The 17,431-nt window shown below is 44.9% G+C and overlaps 1 protein-coding gene across 1 annotated transcript in view; it reads left to right on the forward strand.

Moving 5' to 3' along the window:
• The window catches only part of npas1 (neuronal PAS domain protein 1), a 52,886-nt gene that overhangs the window by 23,325 nt on the left and 12,130 nt on the right, over positions 1–17,431 (forward strand). Inside the window, exons 5-6 of the mRNA XM_019887612.1 lie at positions 6,669–6,736; positions 9,422–9,511. Coding sequence (XP_019743171.1) covers positions 6,669–6,736; positions 9,422–9,511 — 158 coding nt within the window. The remainder of the gene's footprint in view (positions 1–6,668; positions 6,737–9,421; positions 9,512–17,431) is intronic.

Raw genomic sequence — 17,431 nt, forward strand, 5'->3', positions numbered from 1 at the left:
TTAGTGAGGTCAAACACACCTCTCGCCCGCCGAGCGCCACTGACATTGACGTTCACTCTGCTCACAGTCGCTCTCCCTCCCTCCCTCCCTCCTTGCCTGCTTGCCGTCGCCCCCTGCTACCCCCCTTTCCCCCCCCCACACACACACACCCGCATCTGCTACCACCTCTAATTCACGGCGTTAAAAGCAGCCGGGGCTTTTAAGGCAAGTTAATTGCACTCAAATTATGTTCGACCACGAAAAGAGTGAGGGAATGACAGCGCAGAGACGGTGGGATGGAGAGAGAAGATAATTGTGCCGGAGTGGGAGGCGGCAATTAGGGTCACCCTTTCTTTATCTGCGCTAGCGTCAAGTTGATGAAACATCACAATCGGATGCGAGTAAACAACTTGGCGGTTGATCAGACTCTGTGTTTTGAAAAGGGTGCCGGGCGCTGAACTTGAGAGAAAATGACAGATGAGGAGACAGTGGATGGAGAAAGCTGCACTGACTGTTATCGGGTTCCCATGGAAACGGGTTAAAAAGGTTGACCCTGTGGGGGAGGTGCCTCCCTATGTGTGTGTGTGTGTGTGTGTGTGTGTGTGTGTGTGCGCGCGCGTGTGCCATTAGTCATGAACTTAACTGGGACTAAATTATGTATTAGACAGACGTATAATGAAAATCATTAAAATGAAATTTCTGTCTTTTCTCCCTGCCGAGCGCCGGGGAGACCCGGAGAATTGACCTGCGAGTCAGACCATAATTAACGTGTGCAATGGCGCCCTGTCCCGCTTTTTCTTATTCCCACAATGAAATTAAGCCTTGCAGCAGAGTCCCAGCCGGCCATTCAAACACGAGTGTGTCGGAGAGCGATGAGCAAAGATCACACGAGCTCACACGTCGATGCTCGCACGAGATAGAAGTCTTAGCTAGTGAAGACATTTTACTGGACTGCTTTATAGTGACGTCAGCGTCACACCGAACAATTTTTAAGTTGACCGAAAAGGATGACACCAGATCGTCAGAAAAACAAGTCCTAAAAGCACAGATCCGAGTTAATTAGTTAGCAGGCTACTTCCTGGTTCATGCAGGATGATATTTGAGATGTTGCGGAAAGGTTTCAGGACGGGTGCCTTGAGGTATATTTCAAATCCAAAGGAGCTATTTTGCCTTCATTGTAATCTATTTTGGGTGACACGGTGGGTACTGGTTAAGCACGTCCTCCTCAAAGTAAAGAGGTCAAGGGTTCGATTCCAGGCTTTGTCCTGCCTGTGTGGAGTTTGAATGTTCTCCCTGTGCCTGTGTGGGTTTTTTCTCCGGGTACTGCCGTTTCCTCCCCCATTCCAAAAACATGCACTCTAAATTGTCTTGTCTGGCTGAGTGGCTTAATGCGGGTAACAGCTAACTTTAGACACTAGTATTGGGGTTGAGATCCTGGGAAGAGCGGATGGCTTACCCGAATGGGGGGGTTGTGTCAGGAAGAAGATCTGTGGTAAAACTGTGCTGGACATATCATGCGAGTGACTTTCTGGGGCGACTCCTCACATGTAAAAGTTGTTTCTCCTTTGTGGAAAATTAGGTTACTGTAATAAAATGAGTTTTTTTTTCTAAACCACAGCGATACTGATAACCTGGTAAGACATTTCTTGGTGGCTTTAATTCATCAGTGTGGATCGTGTTTACCCCGTGTTGAATTAAAATCTTGACCCAATGTGCTGGGTCAAATTCTCAACCCAAAGTGATGGGTTACCAGAGCTGGGTAAGCTGTTACACCCAATTTGGCTTAATTTGGATCTCAAAGCTTTAAGGGTGTATGTATTGGAAGTAAAAATGTTGCACTTTTGATTAGGATTAAACTTTTTTTTTTTTTAGTTTACTACAGTTGTGAATGAAAATTCTTTCACTTTGTGCTCCTTGGTTCAACATTATATAGACAAAAATTCTTTTGCTTTTTTTTTTTTGGACCAATGACAATAGTTCAGGGAATTGTATGAGATTAAAATAAGACATTTTATTCTGTAAATGTTGACCCACTGAACAGTTTGTTTATCATCCGCTCATCATCAAAGTCACTGAATCATCTACCCGCATGTGAAGTAGAAGTTCACACACAACCGCGCCACAGAAGGATCTTTGTTCTCCGAGTGAGATACCGACACTTCTGTGGGACCCTCTCCTCACATGTGCGCACGATTGTGGAAACACACACACACACACACACACACACACACACACACACACACACACACACACACACACACACACAAACCCACAGCATGTCCAGTGTTTTGGTTTCCTGGCCACCCTATTGTACCCTGGCAGTCTTTAATAAATGGCCCTCTGTGTATTTGTGAGTGTGAGTTTAAACTCATCCATCAGACCCCCACCACCTCCGCTCTAGTCCACCTCACCGCCAGAACACCCCCCCCCATCCCCCAGCTTCATGTCACATCAAGCGTTTCCTCTGCCATGTTGACACTAGTCAGCACTACTGATCACCCGCCATCACCTTCACTCCTCCTGGGACCTGACGCATGACACACACACATGCTGCGCGTCTATGTGTGACCTTTTAGATTGCTGTGATATGATGGGTGCTGCTTCCTCCACACTCTCCATCATGACTGCCCACCCGCCACACACACACACACACACACACACACACACTGACTGAGACACCCCCGCCCCCCTCCGTCCCTTCCAGGCACTGACTGGCTGGCTGAAGGGTCCCAGCACCAGACCCTCTTTCACAGTCCTGAATGGACTTGCCTTATTTATATTCACACAGTCACACAGGGGGGACCCCAATCTCACAATGCCACTGTGGCTTTGTCCGGCAACTCTGTATTTATGTGTGAGAGTGTGTGTGTGTGTGTGTGTGTGTGTGTGTGTGTGTGTGTGTGTGTGTGTGTGCGTGTGTGTGTGTGTTTTAGACAGGATAGGCTTCCGTGTGTTTTGTGCATGAGAAATCATTGCCGCGTGTATTCTTGAGGTGTGTGTGTGTGTGTCTGTGTGTGTGTGTGTGTGTGTGTGTGTGTGTGTGTGTGTGTGTGTGTGTGTGTGTGTGTGTGTCTAAAACTACTGGTATGCCTCCCTTTTCTTGACGCCAGCTAATGGAATGCCTCCCTCTTCTATTCACTGAACTCACATCACAAGCAAGCAGCTGGTTAATATATTAATAAATGTCTGTGTGTATGTGAGTGCGTGCATGTGTGTGCGCGTGTGCGCAGGCGTGTGTGTGTGTGTGTGTGTGTGTGTGTGTGTGTGTGTGTGTGTGTGTGTGTGTGTGTGTGTTCCACTCCCCCATGTTCAGTTGTAACCCAGAGCAGCGCTTTCGTTTTCCTGTCATAACGTGTATTGATTTCCTTCAGCCTTGCAGTGACACACATATCTAAACTAAACATATACCGTAAACACACACACACACACAGACGCACGCACACAATAACACACACACACACACACACACACACACACACACACACACACACACACACACACACAGACGCATGCAGGTGTCCTATGATTCCTAAAGTCATGCGCAAACTCAAATGCTCAAACGCATTACGCCCATATACACACAAATACAGACACGCGGATAGGGAAGACTGTTCAAAAGCAGCCCTGTTGAAGTGAGATTAGTTCCCCCATATACGGTCTCTACACACTCGCAGGTGTACTACCCATACCCCCACTCCCCCCCTTCACCCAGCCCCTTATTCCCTCCCACCCCCAACATAAAACAGTAAATTCGGCTGATTGGTGAATTAATCTTGCACGTCACCAAGGGCCCCTCGCGCCCCGCGTTGGCTTGGAAGCAAGTGATCACTCTCGCCTTGCTTAGTGTTTTCTCATTTTCCTCGCCTTAGCCTTGCTGCGGCTCTCATACCTATCTTCAACCTGCAACCCACCAACCCCCAATCCCCTCCACCTTCCTCCTCAATGTATAACCACCCCCCCACCTCCCGCCTCCCCCCCGCGCAACCGCCTGCCTAACCACCTCCAACTCTATTTGTATTGTAATTGCCTCGGTAAACAGCACCACTTTGGCACCGAGCAGCTCTGATAGCTTATGTTTGGGATGCATTAAGAGTGGCGAAGCCAACTGTGTGTGTGTGTGTGTGTGTGTGTGTGTGTGTGTGTGTGTGTGTGTGTGTGTGTGTGTGTGTGCGTGCGTGCGCGCGTGCGTGCGCGCGTGTGCGTGCGTGTGTGCGTGCGTATAGTTTCTACTCACTAAAAGATTGAGTGGAATGCATCCTGTTGTGCTTGCTCTTCAAAATGTTCCATTTAAAAAAATATATACTTCACAATGCTTTTATTCTTTTGTTGTACATTCTGTGGCTTTTGGTGCCTTTTATTGCAAGAGACGAGCTTTGTGAGATACGTGCAGGCGTTCAGCTGTTTTTTAATTTTTTTATTTTTTGACAAAAACATTTGAGATATGGGTGTATGTTGACATACTTCACAAAAATAAGCAGTTTGGCAGTGAACAATTCTTCTTTACTGACACCCCCTAAGTTGACATTCAAACTTAACATAAAATAAAAAGGATTACACGTTGCGTATTTAAAACAACCACATGGCTTTGCCATATCTAAGTGTGTTTAGAATAATGCTAACAAACAATAGAGAATGCCATAGACAGGCTAACAAATAGCACCAGTGTCACCGTGTTATAACCACTTAGCAGCACATATTTGAACACAAATGGTGGAGCAACACAGAAACAGACACTATAACAATATTTGCAGACACATATTCTTTATCTTTTGGAAAAATGACTATTGGTCAGTCAGTTGTGATAACTCTTCTTCGTGCGTGTCACTGTGTCTGTATTACACTGCCCCCAGGTGGCCAAGGCATATACACAAGAAGGAGCAGGACCATGTTCATTGAAGTGAAGCAAAACAATATCGCAAAAACGGCTTAATTTTTTCCACGTTATTTATGTCGTTGTTACTGTATGTTTTTATGAAGTACAATATTTTAGAGTGCTACAGTAGTGCAGAGACACACAAAAAAAATTTTATTTCAGAGGCTTTGTACAAGCGTAGTGGTCACAGAACGGGTTAGACACCTTTCTCAAGACACCGCTTGAATATTTTGGAGTCACATTATTTGTCATTGATCTTGCGACTAAATAAAACACTTTTTTAACGCGCGCACAACCGTTTTTTTTCCAAGTGAATATGTCCTGGGGAAAATGAGATCGAAGCACACTATGAGAAGGTCCACAAAAGCAAAGCCACGGTAAAGAAGATGGCATTCTCCAGTACATTCAGATCAGGAAAACGTCACTTTTTACTTAGCCTTGTTCCTGCTTGATTATGAGTGTGATGGACATGACGTTTTTATGCGATCTAATGTTGACCGAGCGTGCCATCAAATTCATTTCAAAGATTTGCCGTGAAAAAGGCTCAATGGACTTATTAGTACATTTACATTTTTTGCATGTGTTCATCACCATGATTGCTTTGCGTTTCTGCAACAATTTCAAATCTGTGACAGAAACTGCATATTATTCAACAGCCCATTTGTTTTGTGAAGAGCAACAGTTTCCTTAAAATAATGGACCAAGGCGTCGCGGGGCGTCATCCACAATTCAAATAAATACCCAAATGGAAAAGGCACCTCCTTCTTCACTCAATCAAGTAAATAAATTAGGAGTGGGCATAATTATGTAAGTTTGTAGTCGCTAGAATTCACATACAACATTAGTGATGTGTTGCGCTGCATGAGGAAAATGGTGATCATATCGGAGACTGACTGGCTTTCTGCTCACCTCACAACAGAAAATGGATGGATGGATTCTAATTTAGTTTGTACAAACTTCTCCCCACAAAAAAAAAGATTGCATAACGGAATTTCTTATGTGTACGAGGTTTTCAGAAGGACGCATGGAGCCTTCAAATCATATTAAAACATAATATCAAACGCTCGATAAGCTTTTCAATGTCAAGCTGCTCCCCATTCTTGCTTTTGTCTTTGCTAATGTAAAATAAGAAAATAACTCTTATATTGGAATGATTTCCTTAGCTATTTCATTTTTTTTTAATCCTATCTATTCCTTAGATATTACACTGTAATTAACTATGACAAAATGTGCTGAGTCTTCAGGGATGCTTGATGCCACCCACACATGACTGATACTGGCCCAGCTTGTTCTCACATGAATTGTTGGAGTGTCTGTAATTAAAAGTATTCATTTTACTTTGATGAAAAAATAATGCAGTCGCTGATGGCGTAGCGGTACACTCGCCCGACTTGTGTGCGGGCAGCGTGGGATCGCTTCCCACTCAGTGACGGTGCGATTGTGGGTGTGAATGGTCGTTTGTCTCTCTCTATGTGCCCTTTGACTGCAGCTGGCGACCAGTTCAGAGGGGAGTGCGTCTTTTGCTCAGAGTCAGCTGGCACAGGCTCCAGCAACCCCCCGTGACCCTCATCAGGATAAAGTGTTGTTGAGAATGGATGGATGGACGGATGAAAATAATGTGGCCTCGAAGCATCATTTATTCATTTCATATCATTGATTATGAGAAGAATGTGTCTTTTTAGACAATACGGTAAAATCTCTGGGGGATGACTGACCGCTATCCTTGAGTCTTTTCCGCTTAGATGTCTTTATTCATTTCATGGTTTTTTTGTTTGCCTTCATGTGTTCCTGATGTGTGTTCGTGTCTTTGTTTCAGTGAGACGGTCCTCACATTCTCTGGCCACTGACATCTTTGAACAGCACCTGGGGGCGCATCTCCTGCAGGTAACTGCCGCAACACTCACATCTTCCCTTCCCGCCTCCTTTTCAACACTTCTCAGCACGGATAAATTATGTTTTCCTTTCTGTAGCTCGAGGGGGGCAAACATTTGTGCTCGAGGGCCACTTTTGATGTCCAAAATGGACAGAAGGGCCAGCTTCATTCGTAGACGAGGTCAAAATATGTATGCAGAATGTGTAAAATAATTGTATTGATTTTTTTTTTTTTTGTAGTCGACGTTAAAGTGATGATCGGTGAGTCGAGTACAATCAAAAAATGATGTCATTGATATTTGGTTTAATTGTCAACTAACTCAGTGTCGCACCTCCAAACACAAGCTCACTCAGTCTCGTCATCGTCCTCGGTTGCACAGGCCACACCCACTGACCTGTTCATCCAATCACCTTAAAGAGCATTGGTCATTTGTTCATATTCGGATACTCTTTGAAATGGTAGAACTTGAACATTAAATCCTCAAACACAACTGCAGGATTGCTATTCATTACAGAAAGTAAAATTTCCACAAATCTGCAATTTTCTTCTATCTTTTTTTTACTTCAAGTACTTTTTTCTTGATAGTGGATCGGATTCTGAATCCGCCCTTGTTTCTTTCTCTGCACATCAGGTTTTAATAAGAATAATAATAATAAGAAGAAGAAGAAGAATAATAATAATAGCTACCTTATAGCAATTATACAATATGTAATAGTATAAATATTAATATTGATTAATATTTATGAATCTGTATGATTCTTCAGCAACAGGGCGATTTTTTTTCTGAAACGTCATAGCTAGAAATGACAAGGCATGGTCAGATCTGTATTGCGCAAGCTTTTGTAGGTCAAATTGAAAAACCAAAACTGAAAAAGAAATGGGAGTTGGATTTTTTTAAATTATTTTTTTAACATCAAACCTGCCTGTTTAGATAGGCGTGCATTTGTGAGATTTGAAAATTGACTTCTGGATTTAGTCAGCGACCACGCCGGCGTCTCATTTTTAGTCCAATATTTTCACATGCTCGAGGCAACGTTTGCTGCACAAAGCCAGCACTTGTTGATTTCAGCGAGCCGTCCATATTGTTCAAGCCAAAACACATGTTTGGCGATTGATTGATTTCAAGCTATCACGATCAGCGTGGAGTGCCATCAACGCGTCGCTCGCCCTCGGGGCCATATTTCGCCCGCTCCTGCAGTAGCCGGCAACACATCTTCCCAACGATCTTCGCAAGACAGTAATGGTCACATCACTAAGCCATGAACTTCAGATGTTCAGACAGCGTCTTTAGCTGACCTGTGTACATTTTGCACAGGTGAATTGTAGGCTGGAGGAGTGTGGCGCAAGAGGGCTGCAGGGGGGGAAGGGGGTGCAGTATGTCGGTAACACCGCAGATTAGGAAGAGGCTGAGGGAAGGACGCCAGTTGGAAGAGCAAGCGCAGCAGCGAGGGATAAGGGGGAACTACACGGATTAAGGGAGGAATGGAATAAGGGAGGCGTGGGAGCAGGTGGAGAGAGGTTAGGAATTTCCAAGTGAGACAGTTTGTGGAAAAAAAAAATAAAGAAAAAGAAAGAAGCACACGTCCGCTGTCCTCTGGCATTTTAAGGAGGGGTGGGAGACTTAGGGAGCGGCGTTGATAGGAATCAAATTAATGCTGCGGAAGAAGAAAAAAAAACTGTATGATTCTTTCCTCCCCAGCCGTCCTGCGGCCGTAATAGCCTGATAATTGCACTTTAGTTCTCCGACATTCAGGCGGCTGGTTTTTCTCCTCGCCACGACACACGACTCCCCACACCCCGCACGGCCACACATTTGCATACTGAATGTGTCACTTGCATAAATTACCGCTGCCACTTTAAGCACCGAGCCCGCCAAAATAGCAATCATTCTTTATAGCGGACTGGCCCTGCTCTGTGTGTGTGCGTGTGTGTGTGTGTGTGTGTGTGTGTGTGTGTGTGTGTGTGTGTGTGTGTGTGTGTAAGCTTGTTGTGACGATTAATATTTTTCTGTGAAGCAGTCCTCTCTAATGGGCTGGTTGTATACCTTTCACTTCTCATTAGACTCACCGCAGACTGTAATGACTCTGGTTTTATCTGTGTCTCTGTTGCTGTCTGCATATGTATGTGCCTGTGTGCGGTGGTGTGCGCGCGTATGTGTCAAGAGATGCAGTGTTCTGCTTTGGTTGTGAGTTCATTACATCTGATTGAAGCAGCTCTGGTCCGTGTACTATACTGCTCTGAGTCTCCTCTATGCTTTTATCTTTCGGTGTGCGTATGTGTGCGTGTGTGTAAGTGTGTGTGTGTGTGTGTGTGTGTGTGTGTGTGTGTGTGTGTGTGTGTGCGCGTGTGCGTGTGTGTAACTGCACGTTTTTATTGTTTGTTGGGAACATGGAGCTTTTTGTCATTTCAGCCTGCCTTGTGAAAAGTACGAGGAATGCAGATCTTGTTAACATGCATGACTGTGCCATCACATTTACGGCATATATCTATATACCGTGTGTGTGTGTGTGTGTGTGTGTGTGTGTGTGTGTATTTTTGAATTAAGAAAAGGCCGAGGGGTGACGGGTTGTTTGTTCCCCCATTGTAATTTGTTCGATACATACTAATTGCTCTAATTTGGATGTCTCATTGCCTTTGGTCGTGTGTGTGTGTGTGTGTGTGTGTGTGTGTGTGTGTGTGTGTGTGCGTGCGCGCAGTCTTTGGACGGCTTTGTGTTCGTGGTCAGCCAGGAGGGACGTTTTCTTTACATCTCAGAGACGGTTTCGATCTACCTGGGACTCTCGCAGGTAAGGCAAACTCAACACACAAACACACACACACGCACACACACACACACACACTACTCAGCACACACACACACACTATCATTCATTCAGTCAACTTCATCAATCTTTCATTCTTGTGAAACCTACTTTTTTTTCCTAAAAAATTCATAGAAATACAAATCATCAGGTACAGGATGCAACAGTCATCTTGATAAACCCTTAATAGCGCTTATTAATTGGCATGCAGGTTTAAACATGATTAGTAGTACTGGAGCTTTACTTTGGGATATACATGCACACACAAACACATGCACACACAGCCCTACACACACACAAATATGCAGCATCGTTAAGTTGCTTTGATGCGAACACTTTTAATTTCAGTGAACTCTTGACATGTTACCGTTTTCAACAGGAATGGGGAGTTTGAAATGAAGTCCCCCTTTCTGCGAAATTAATTAAACATAACTTTCAACCAGTAACTCTCAGCCCAATTTAACATTATTTCTAGAGCAAAAACAAACAAAAAAAACCCAAACAAAGTGCTGATCAATAAAGCCATCATTAAAATGTGATGAAGAACAAGAATCCATTTTCTGATCCGCTTTATCCTCAAAAGGGTCAAGGGTCGCGGGCGTGCTGGAGCCTATCCCAGCTGTCTTCAGGCAGCAGGCGAGATAAAATATTATTTCCTAACTAGGGTTACGTTGACATTTAGCATACAGGGGGTGCAGACAAGAGAGAGCAGCAAGATTGAAGTCTTCGGTATGAGGATGCCGAAATCATCACGCTCATGTCTCTTCCCAGGATGCCGAAATTATAATCTCGTGATCACAGCCTCACTCACGTTTGCGACAAGATGTGAACAAAACAACTGCAGTTTTTAAATAGACGATTCGTTGTACATATGCATGATTGCGTCAATTCCGCTGTCCTATTTAGTTTCATCCTGTCGTCGAGTTAATGAAGAACTCAGAATGTCATTTCACTTTTTTTTTTTTTTTGCCTTTTGAAAATAATGGAATAGAAATCACCATTATATTTTTCGCATTAAAACTCTTATTTTGGTTAGAAGGAATAATTTTAGCTCTGGAGCTTTCATTCGGTGCTGGTCAAATTCATTTTTTTTTTCAGCACTGTGCAGCATATGTCATGTGAGTGTGGGTGCAAGTGTGCGTGTGCATCTTTGACGACTCCCCTCGCACATGCCCCTCTTCTCAGAGCATCTCCGCTCTCTCTCTCTCTTCAGGTCCCTCGCTCTCCAGGTGCTCACCTCTGTTGATTGCCTGTGGCCTCTTGTACTGTGAATGTTAAGTCCTGCCATTTTGCCCAGATGCATAAATAATAACAGTAATTACTGGGCCAGCAATCAAAGTGTCGCCCCGGCACGCTGGGCCTGTCTAGGGGAACAAATCGATAGGCATCTTAAAAGCCACATTGATTGTAGGGAGGGGGAAAAACACCAAGGGGGATGGCATGATAGATAGAGACAGTCGGGAGGGGAAGAGAGAGAGGCGGGGTGGGGATGTGGGGGGTGGAGGGAAGGGGGTGAGGTGTGATAAGGGAGGAATGTTTCAAAGCGAGAAGGAGACAGTGTGTTACAGAGGGAGGGGGAAAAAAAAGGGGGGGAAATGAGCTGATCGTGACAATAATGGATGTAAATTAGAGTCATTTTAATTGTGGGAATCGGCTGTGATTGAAGGTCTGCGGGCGGCCATGTTAACTAAGTTGATTTTTCTCTCAATCTCAGTACAGTAATCACACGCCGCGTATGGGCTGAAAGATCTTTGGTCATTGTGGTCAGCTCACGCCTGTCCTTTATCTCGAGTCCGTCCTAATGTTGTGATCCAGTTTTGCTTCGCTGTGCAAGAATATTCTCAGTGTTCTACCTGCCTGATTACGTACACTGTTCCAGATAACAACCACTGCAAAGGCTTTCATTGGAGATATTTGAAACTTTTTTTTTTAGAGCGCAGACCTGTACACTAATGTCCTGTCGGCAGCACTAATGTCACCCGTCATCCAGTGGACCACGCTTTACAGTAATATAAAATGATTGTTTTTGTTTTTAAATCTCTGATCAGCTACTTTAACCCACAACAGAATGTAAGATAATAAAAATCAAGCAGAATGAAAAACAAAAAGATTCATTCATTTCATAGGTGATGTATTCCCACTATCAACAGAGATTATTCTGCAACGTCACTGGTCAAATTCAAATTTACTAGCATTGCATGCGGCAAGGTTAGAAAATGCAACATTGAACAATGTCATGACTAACATTGAAATACACGAATGTGGCTGAAGTGTTTAGCAAAAAAATGAAGTTGAGCTTTTATCCCTTCAAAAGTATATTTCAGTCTTTTATTCCCCATGACGTATAAATACATCAAGAAAAGCCACTACGACCTTCTGCCCATTTTCCTTTATTTATTTATTTATTTTTTTTGCATCATAGTGTGCAGAAGTGTCTGACGCAGCCCCTGACTAAAGATCCGGCTTGTCTGCATTGTAAATCATTTAAAATCTGTCCAGCAGGTGGCAGCAGGCGTAAGGGATCAGCCAGAATCATGCTGCAGAACAAGTAGAAGAAAAGGAGGAGGGATGCATGGGCGGAGTTGTGGAGTCAGATGGAGTTGCGTGTAGTCACGAGAGAGTGCATTTCGAACCAGTTACGATGGAGAAATCAAAACAATTAACCCGTGACGATTGCTTTCGGGGACGAAAAGCTTCCAGCATGACGAGGGAGATAGAGTTGCTGAAAGCAGCAGGATGCTTTCGCAAAAGTAACAAGCAGACATCAAAAGAGGCTCCGTGTGCACGCACATCGTCTGCCTCATGCAAAAGCCACACCGCTGCGAAGGCACCGCGAAATGAAAACAGACCTTGTATCTTTGTTTGAGGGGTTTGCTCCAGTGAAAATGGCTGGGATTCATTGAGTTACGTTGTTTGGCAGCCACTGGAACATTATGCACAGGATGAACATAAACGCTGCATTTAAATGCAAAAAAAATCAACAAAAAAACCCCAAACAAAATAAAAATATTGATAAAGATTTATTTGAAATTGAGAATATGTCACGAAATAAAAGTTTCAAGGCAAACAGTTCTTAAAGGTTAAATACAAATGCATCGTCCAAAAAAGTTAAATACAACTGAATTGTACCTAGGAAGTCATTTGTACAACAATTTAAGAATCGCCACAAAATGCGACTTTATTGTGTATTCATTCGTCATGAAGGGTGCCAAAATAAATGCATAGAGCCCTATTTATGGAAAACGGGCATTGTTTTATTTTCTTGCCAGCGCAAGTCAAGTCTACCGTGTTTGGGGCCGTGTTGCATCTCAGCGTGTTCCGGCACATGGAGGTGCTTTGCCCCCGACGTCTCTGATAATTTGATAACAGAAAGTAGGCCACGCTTGACGTAAAAACGGACATATCTCAATTTTGTTCTACCCAAGTCTACCTTCGCAAAGTCCAGTAAAACAAAACTCCACCAATGCACACAGTTAGACTGCGCTTTGTGCTAGATTTGTACTGGGATCCAAAATCGGGCCCGCCGTTGTCAGTGGCACCCTTCTGATTGACTGAATGTCTGTTCGATAAAAGCAAGCAGGCTATCCATTCAAGATGCTAAATGTCCTCATCCCCAAGGGCTGGATCAACACTGCGTGCTTCAAGTGACACAAGTTGGATTTTTTGCACTCAAGCGGCACAATTGAAAGAAAAAAGAAAACGCATGGAATTGGATACCCGCAGGATCTGGCCTCTTCCAACTGTGAATAGAAATCATATATGAATCAGATATATCCCAATGTCAGTGTAATGTAAACGCATAGACGCGGCTTTTGTTTTTTTGATGCAGAATACACGTTTACACTCGTGTTTTGTGATTTTCACATGTTTAGTTGGATGTTGTCAAGCTTAATGTCCATTCTGTCCAAGAGAAATATCAACTGAAATAAAAACCTTTCATGAATTCGAAATATATTTATTAAGCGGTAGCCAGCTTGCGAACTGAATCATGTCGCGATGTGAAAGTCCACCACGTGCTCATAAAATATGTTCGCATGAGCATGGAACCACAAATGTCCACCCTGTCAGCAAGCTGCAATTAAATTAATTAATTTCTAAAAACATGGGGAAACGGGACTCATATGCGTTTCTAGCAACAAATATGAAGATCGTTTTGAAATTTCTGATTTTCGGGGATGAATTGCAAAAGTCTCAAAAGTGCGTTATGATGATATTAACAAAGACAGTTGGCATAAAATGAGTATTGCGCATCTGGAGCTACAGTGTAAATTCATCTGAAGACACGGGCGGCACACCTCTGCCCTTTAAATGCTACTTAACATCAAATCAGACTCGCATTGGAAAGAGAGGAAGGATTAGCGGAGAGAGGAGCAGACCTTGACACTCTAGATTGACCCTCACATATAAGACACGCATGTCCATCGTAAAAAGGCATGAGAGAACCCCCCCCCCCCCAAAAAAAATGACGAGCGAGGTAACAAGGGAAATAAATTGACGGAGAGACGCTGGTGGAAGATGAGCGAGCGACTACGAGTGTGTAAATAGACTTTAAACGTGCGGCAGAAAGGGGATTTGCCGTGGGATTTCTGAGGTAAACAAGACAGCCGGGCTTGGGTGGAGATGCTAATAAAACAGAGGTGTTCTTATCGGCTGAGCAGATGGCCTAACTCATCACATCTCCTCAAACAGGACCTAAGCCATCAGCATCGCAGATTACGCCCCAAACCTTGAGCACACAATGTCCCGTTTACCTTCAGCAACCCCCTTCCACGCACCCTGCAAAAAAAAAAAAAAATGTAGGCTTTATTCTAAGGAGGAAGGATATACATATGAGAGGCAGTGTGCTGGTCTGTTTATGGAAAAAAGACAGAGAGGGAAAGGTAAATCTGGCAAACACACACACACAGACACACACTTTGTTGCCGAGTGGAGGCGCTCGCAGGGGAGAGAGGAAGGACAGAAAAACAAACGAGTGCAAGTGTGTAACTGGTGGTTTCTTTTAGAGGGCATGTTGAACCCCCACCCCCTTCTGTCGGGGGGGCTCCCGTCCCTGACGTCTGACCCCTCTGCCCCCGGGTTCCTCCCCTGACAGTGGGGGGAGCGGATGCTTAACCGGCTTAGCCCAGGTCACACACCTTGACCAAGGGCACAGCCGGCCGGTCCCGTCTCCCCACGCCCCACCCCCTCCCCCACCCCGCCGAACCCACGGCTCCCGCTCCCCAGACGCCCACTCGTATCATTGCTCCTCTCACCGGGGTCCCCCCGGCCTGGAATAAGGCCACGCGGCGGAGTGCATGATGGGAAGCAGCGGAGGGTGAGAGGATGGATGAAATCAAGGAGATTGGAAGCGGGAGGGACTTAACGGGGAGGGGGGGGGTGGGGATAAATGGGGAAAAGAGAAGAGAAGGCTGGATGCTCGGACCAGGGAGGAGAGGAGAATTGATCTGGGAATGGTTAGTATGCAGCCCCCGCTCCCCCACCCCCCCCCACCTCTTCCATCAGTCAGTGAGGACTGTGAGTGTGTTGTGGACCACTGCCCGGATGCCTCATACATATTAAACCCCCCTTGCTATTATTTATATCATGTCTCTCCTTCCTCCCTGCTTGCTGCCCTCCTCCACCTCCTCCGCCTTGGTCTTCTCCTCGTCTTCCTCCTTCTCATCCCAGTACATACATGCACGTGCATGTCCGCGCAGGGCACGCAAACAATGACACACACAATGGTATTAAAAACAGACCTGTCTCGCCGTACGCACGCACGTGAATGATCTGGGTGTCTCCTCACGTTGCCGCACCCTGCCGCCCAATTACCCCCCTCCCCCGCCCCCCGTGCGTGCCACATCCTATACCTGTTTTTTTATGTCTGAGCCTGACTCATCCTCTCAATGGCTGCGTCTGCTTCTCATCGCCTCCTCTCTGTCTGATCTCTGTCTTCAATCCCTCCCTCCTGCCGGTGATGGAGTGATAGTATTCGCGTAGGTCTTAAGCCCCCCCCCCCCTCCATTGCCCCCTCATCGTAAAACCCATGAGGTCCTGTTTGTCTCTCAATGTTGTCTTCAATACTTGCAAGGGGCGATGGGATTTTGTATCTTTCACTGGAGCGGAGGCGAACTTATTATCCTTCTATAAAAAAAAATAATCTATCTATCTATACCGTATTTTCACACAATCATACGGCACACCCTATTTAAAGGCGTAGTGTCAGTTACGGGTGCTATTTCTGTATTTACCACAGACACAAGACGCATTGTATTATTGCATGGTAAAATATACGCTAGCTTAATAAAATACGGTTGCGTGCATGCTAGCGTATGTTTTCAAAAGGCAGTGGGAGCAAAACTGAGTTCGGCTGTACTTTATTGAGGTATTGAATAATGTACTCAAATTAGGTTTTGATCAATCCTCATTCTCAAATTCATCAAAGTCCCAATTTTCTGTCAGCTGGGCAAGTTCACATTCAAACACGTCAGATGATTTTATGGTGTGCAACCACCTGATGAAATAAAATCGAGTAAATTCAACACGCCATTTTGTCAGTGTAAGTGTCTGTCCATCGTTGGAGTTGCATTCCAGAACCACATGCGTTGGCTGGATAGAGACCGTACTTAAAAAAACTGAAAATAATTAACAATTTAAATATTACACTTTACGAATCACTGCTCTAGAACCTGCTGACTTCTTTTTAGCTCCATGAGTCAGCAAAACACCAGCATGTTGCAGGCGTCAGAGTTGGGATGGAACATAAAATAACGTTAAGTCAGCAGGATGATGCTAAGGCATTGACTATTTTGAGGAAGTAACAAAACCTTCAAATCTTAGGAGCAATACGATCACATTTCTAGCCTTGGTCGTGAGTCTTGCCAGTGAAGTGTTTCCCTTTAATACCAACCTATTCGAGGTAGTTGATTGCAAAAAAAAAAAAAAAAATGGTCATGCGCCAGTCTGTCGGAGACTCCCAACACCTATCCCATCACTGCTTGCAGCGCTGGGGCTGCTTTTCCCCGGCTGTCCTTGAGGGCCTGCTGAAGCTCCCATAAAGCCCGCAGTAAATGGCTCTAATCCGGTAATAAATGGCTGTGTCCTACAGACAAGGGTGTGAGGCTGCTGCAGCCACAACGTTATCAGATGGAATGCTATTGGCACACACAATCACACGCGCACACATACTCCTTCACAAATGTAATAGAAACTGCATGTAAATCCAACACACACACACACACACACACACACACACACACACACACACACACACACATTCATTTACACGTTCAGCATCGGGCTGAGTCGCACCTGCTCCGATTGTGCTGCTTTTATGGATGCCATGCAAGAGCGGCGCCATTATTGCCTTTAAATGATTGGAGATTTGACTATGATGTATTGTGATGATGGGATCACGCCGGGTGCTTTGAGCTCTTTATGCCCGCCGGGATGGACTGATGGACTGCTGTCGGCGACTAAATGAAGGAGCGGGGTGGAACACGGGCGAGGAAGAAAAAGAATAGTGATGCGACCTCCAGAGATATTTAGAGTTCAACCGTTTTTAATCAGGACATACAATTGATTTTTATCTCGCTGGGTTATTTGAGTCCTACTGGCGTCACTTGCTCCTGTGAGATTTGGAACGTGTGTGTATGGGGGGAATGTCTTACAAGCGCCCACACTCCTTGGTGAAATTGTAACCCACAGCAAGGTTTTCATTTTCCTGTCATAACACATATTGATTTTTCTTGGTGGGTGTGTGTTCAGTGTGTGGTTTTGGTTTGTTTTTTGTCAACAAGTGTGTGTGTGTGTGTGTGTGTGTGTGTGTCCGCCCTCAGGTGGAGCTCACGGGCAGTAGCGTGTTCGACTACATCCACCCGGCCGACCACGTGCAAATGGCCGATCGGCTGGGGATCAGGCCCGCCC

The sequence above is a fragment of the Hippocampus comes genome, unplaced genomic scaffold, assembly GCF_001891065.2.
Source record: "Hippocampus comes isolate QL1 unplaced genomic scaffold, H_comes_QL1_v1.1 scaffold6, whole genome shotgun sequence".
Taxonomy (NCBI): Eukaryota; Metazoa; Chordata; class Actinopteri; order Syngnathiformes; family Syngnathidae; genus Hippocampus; species Hippocampus comes.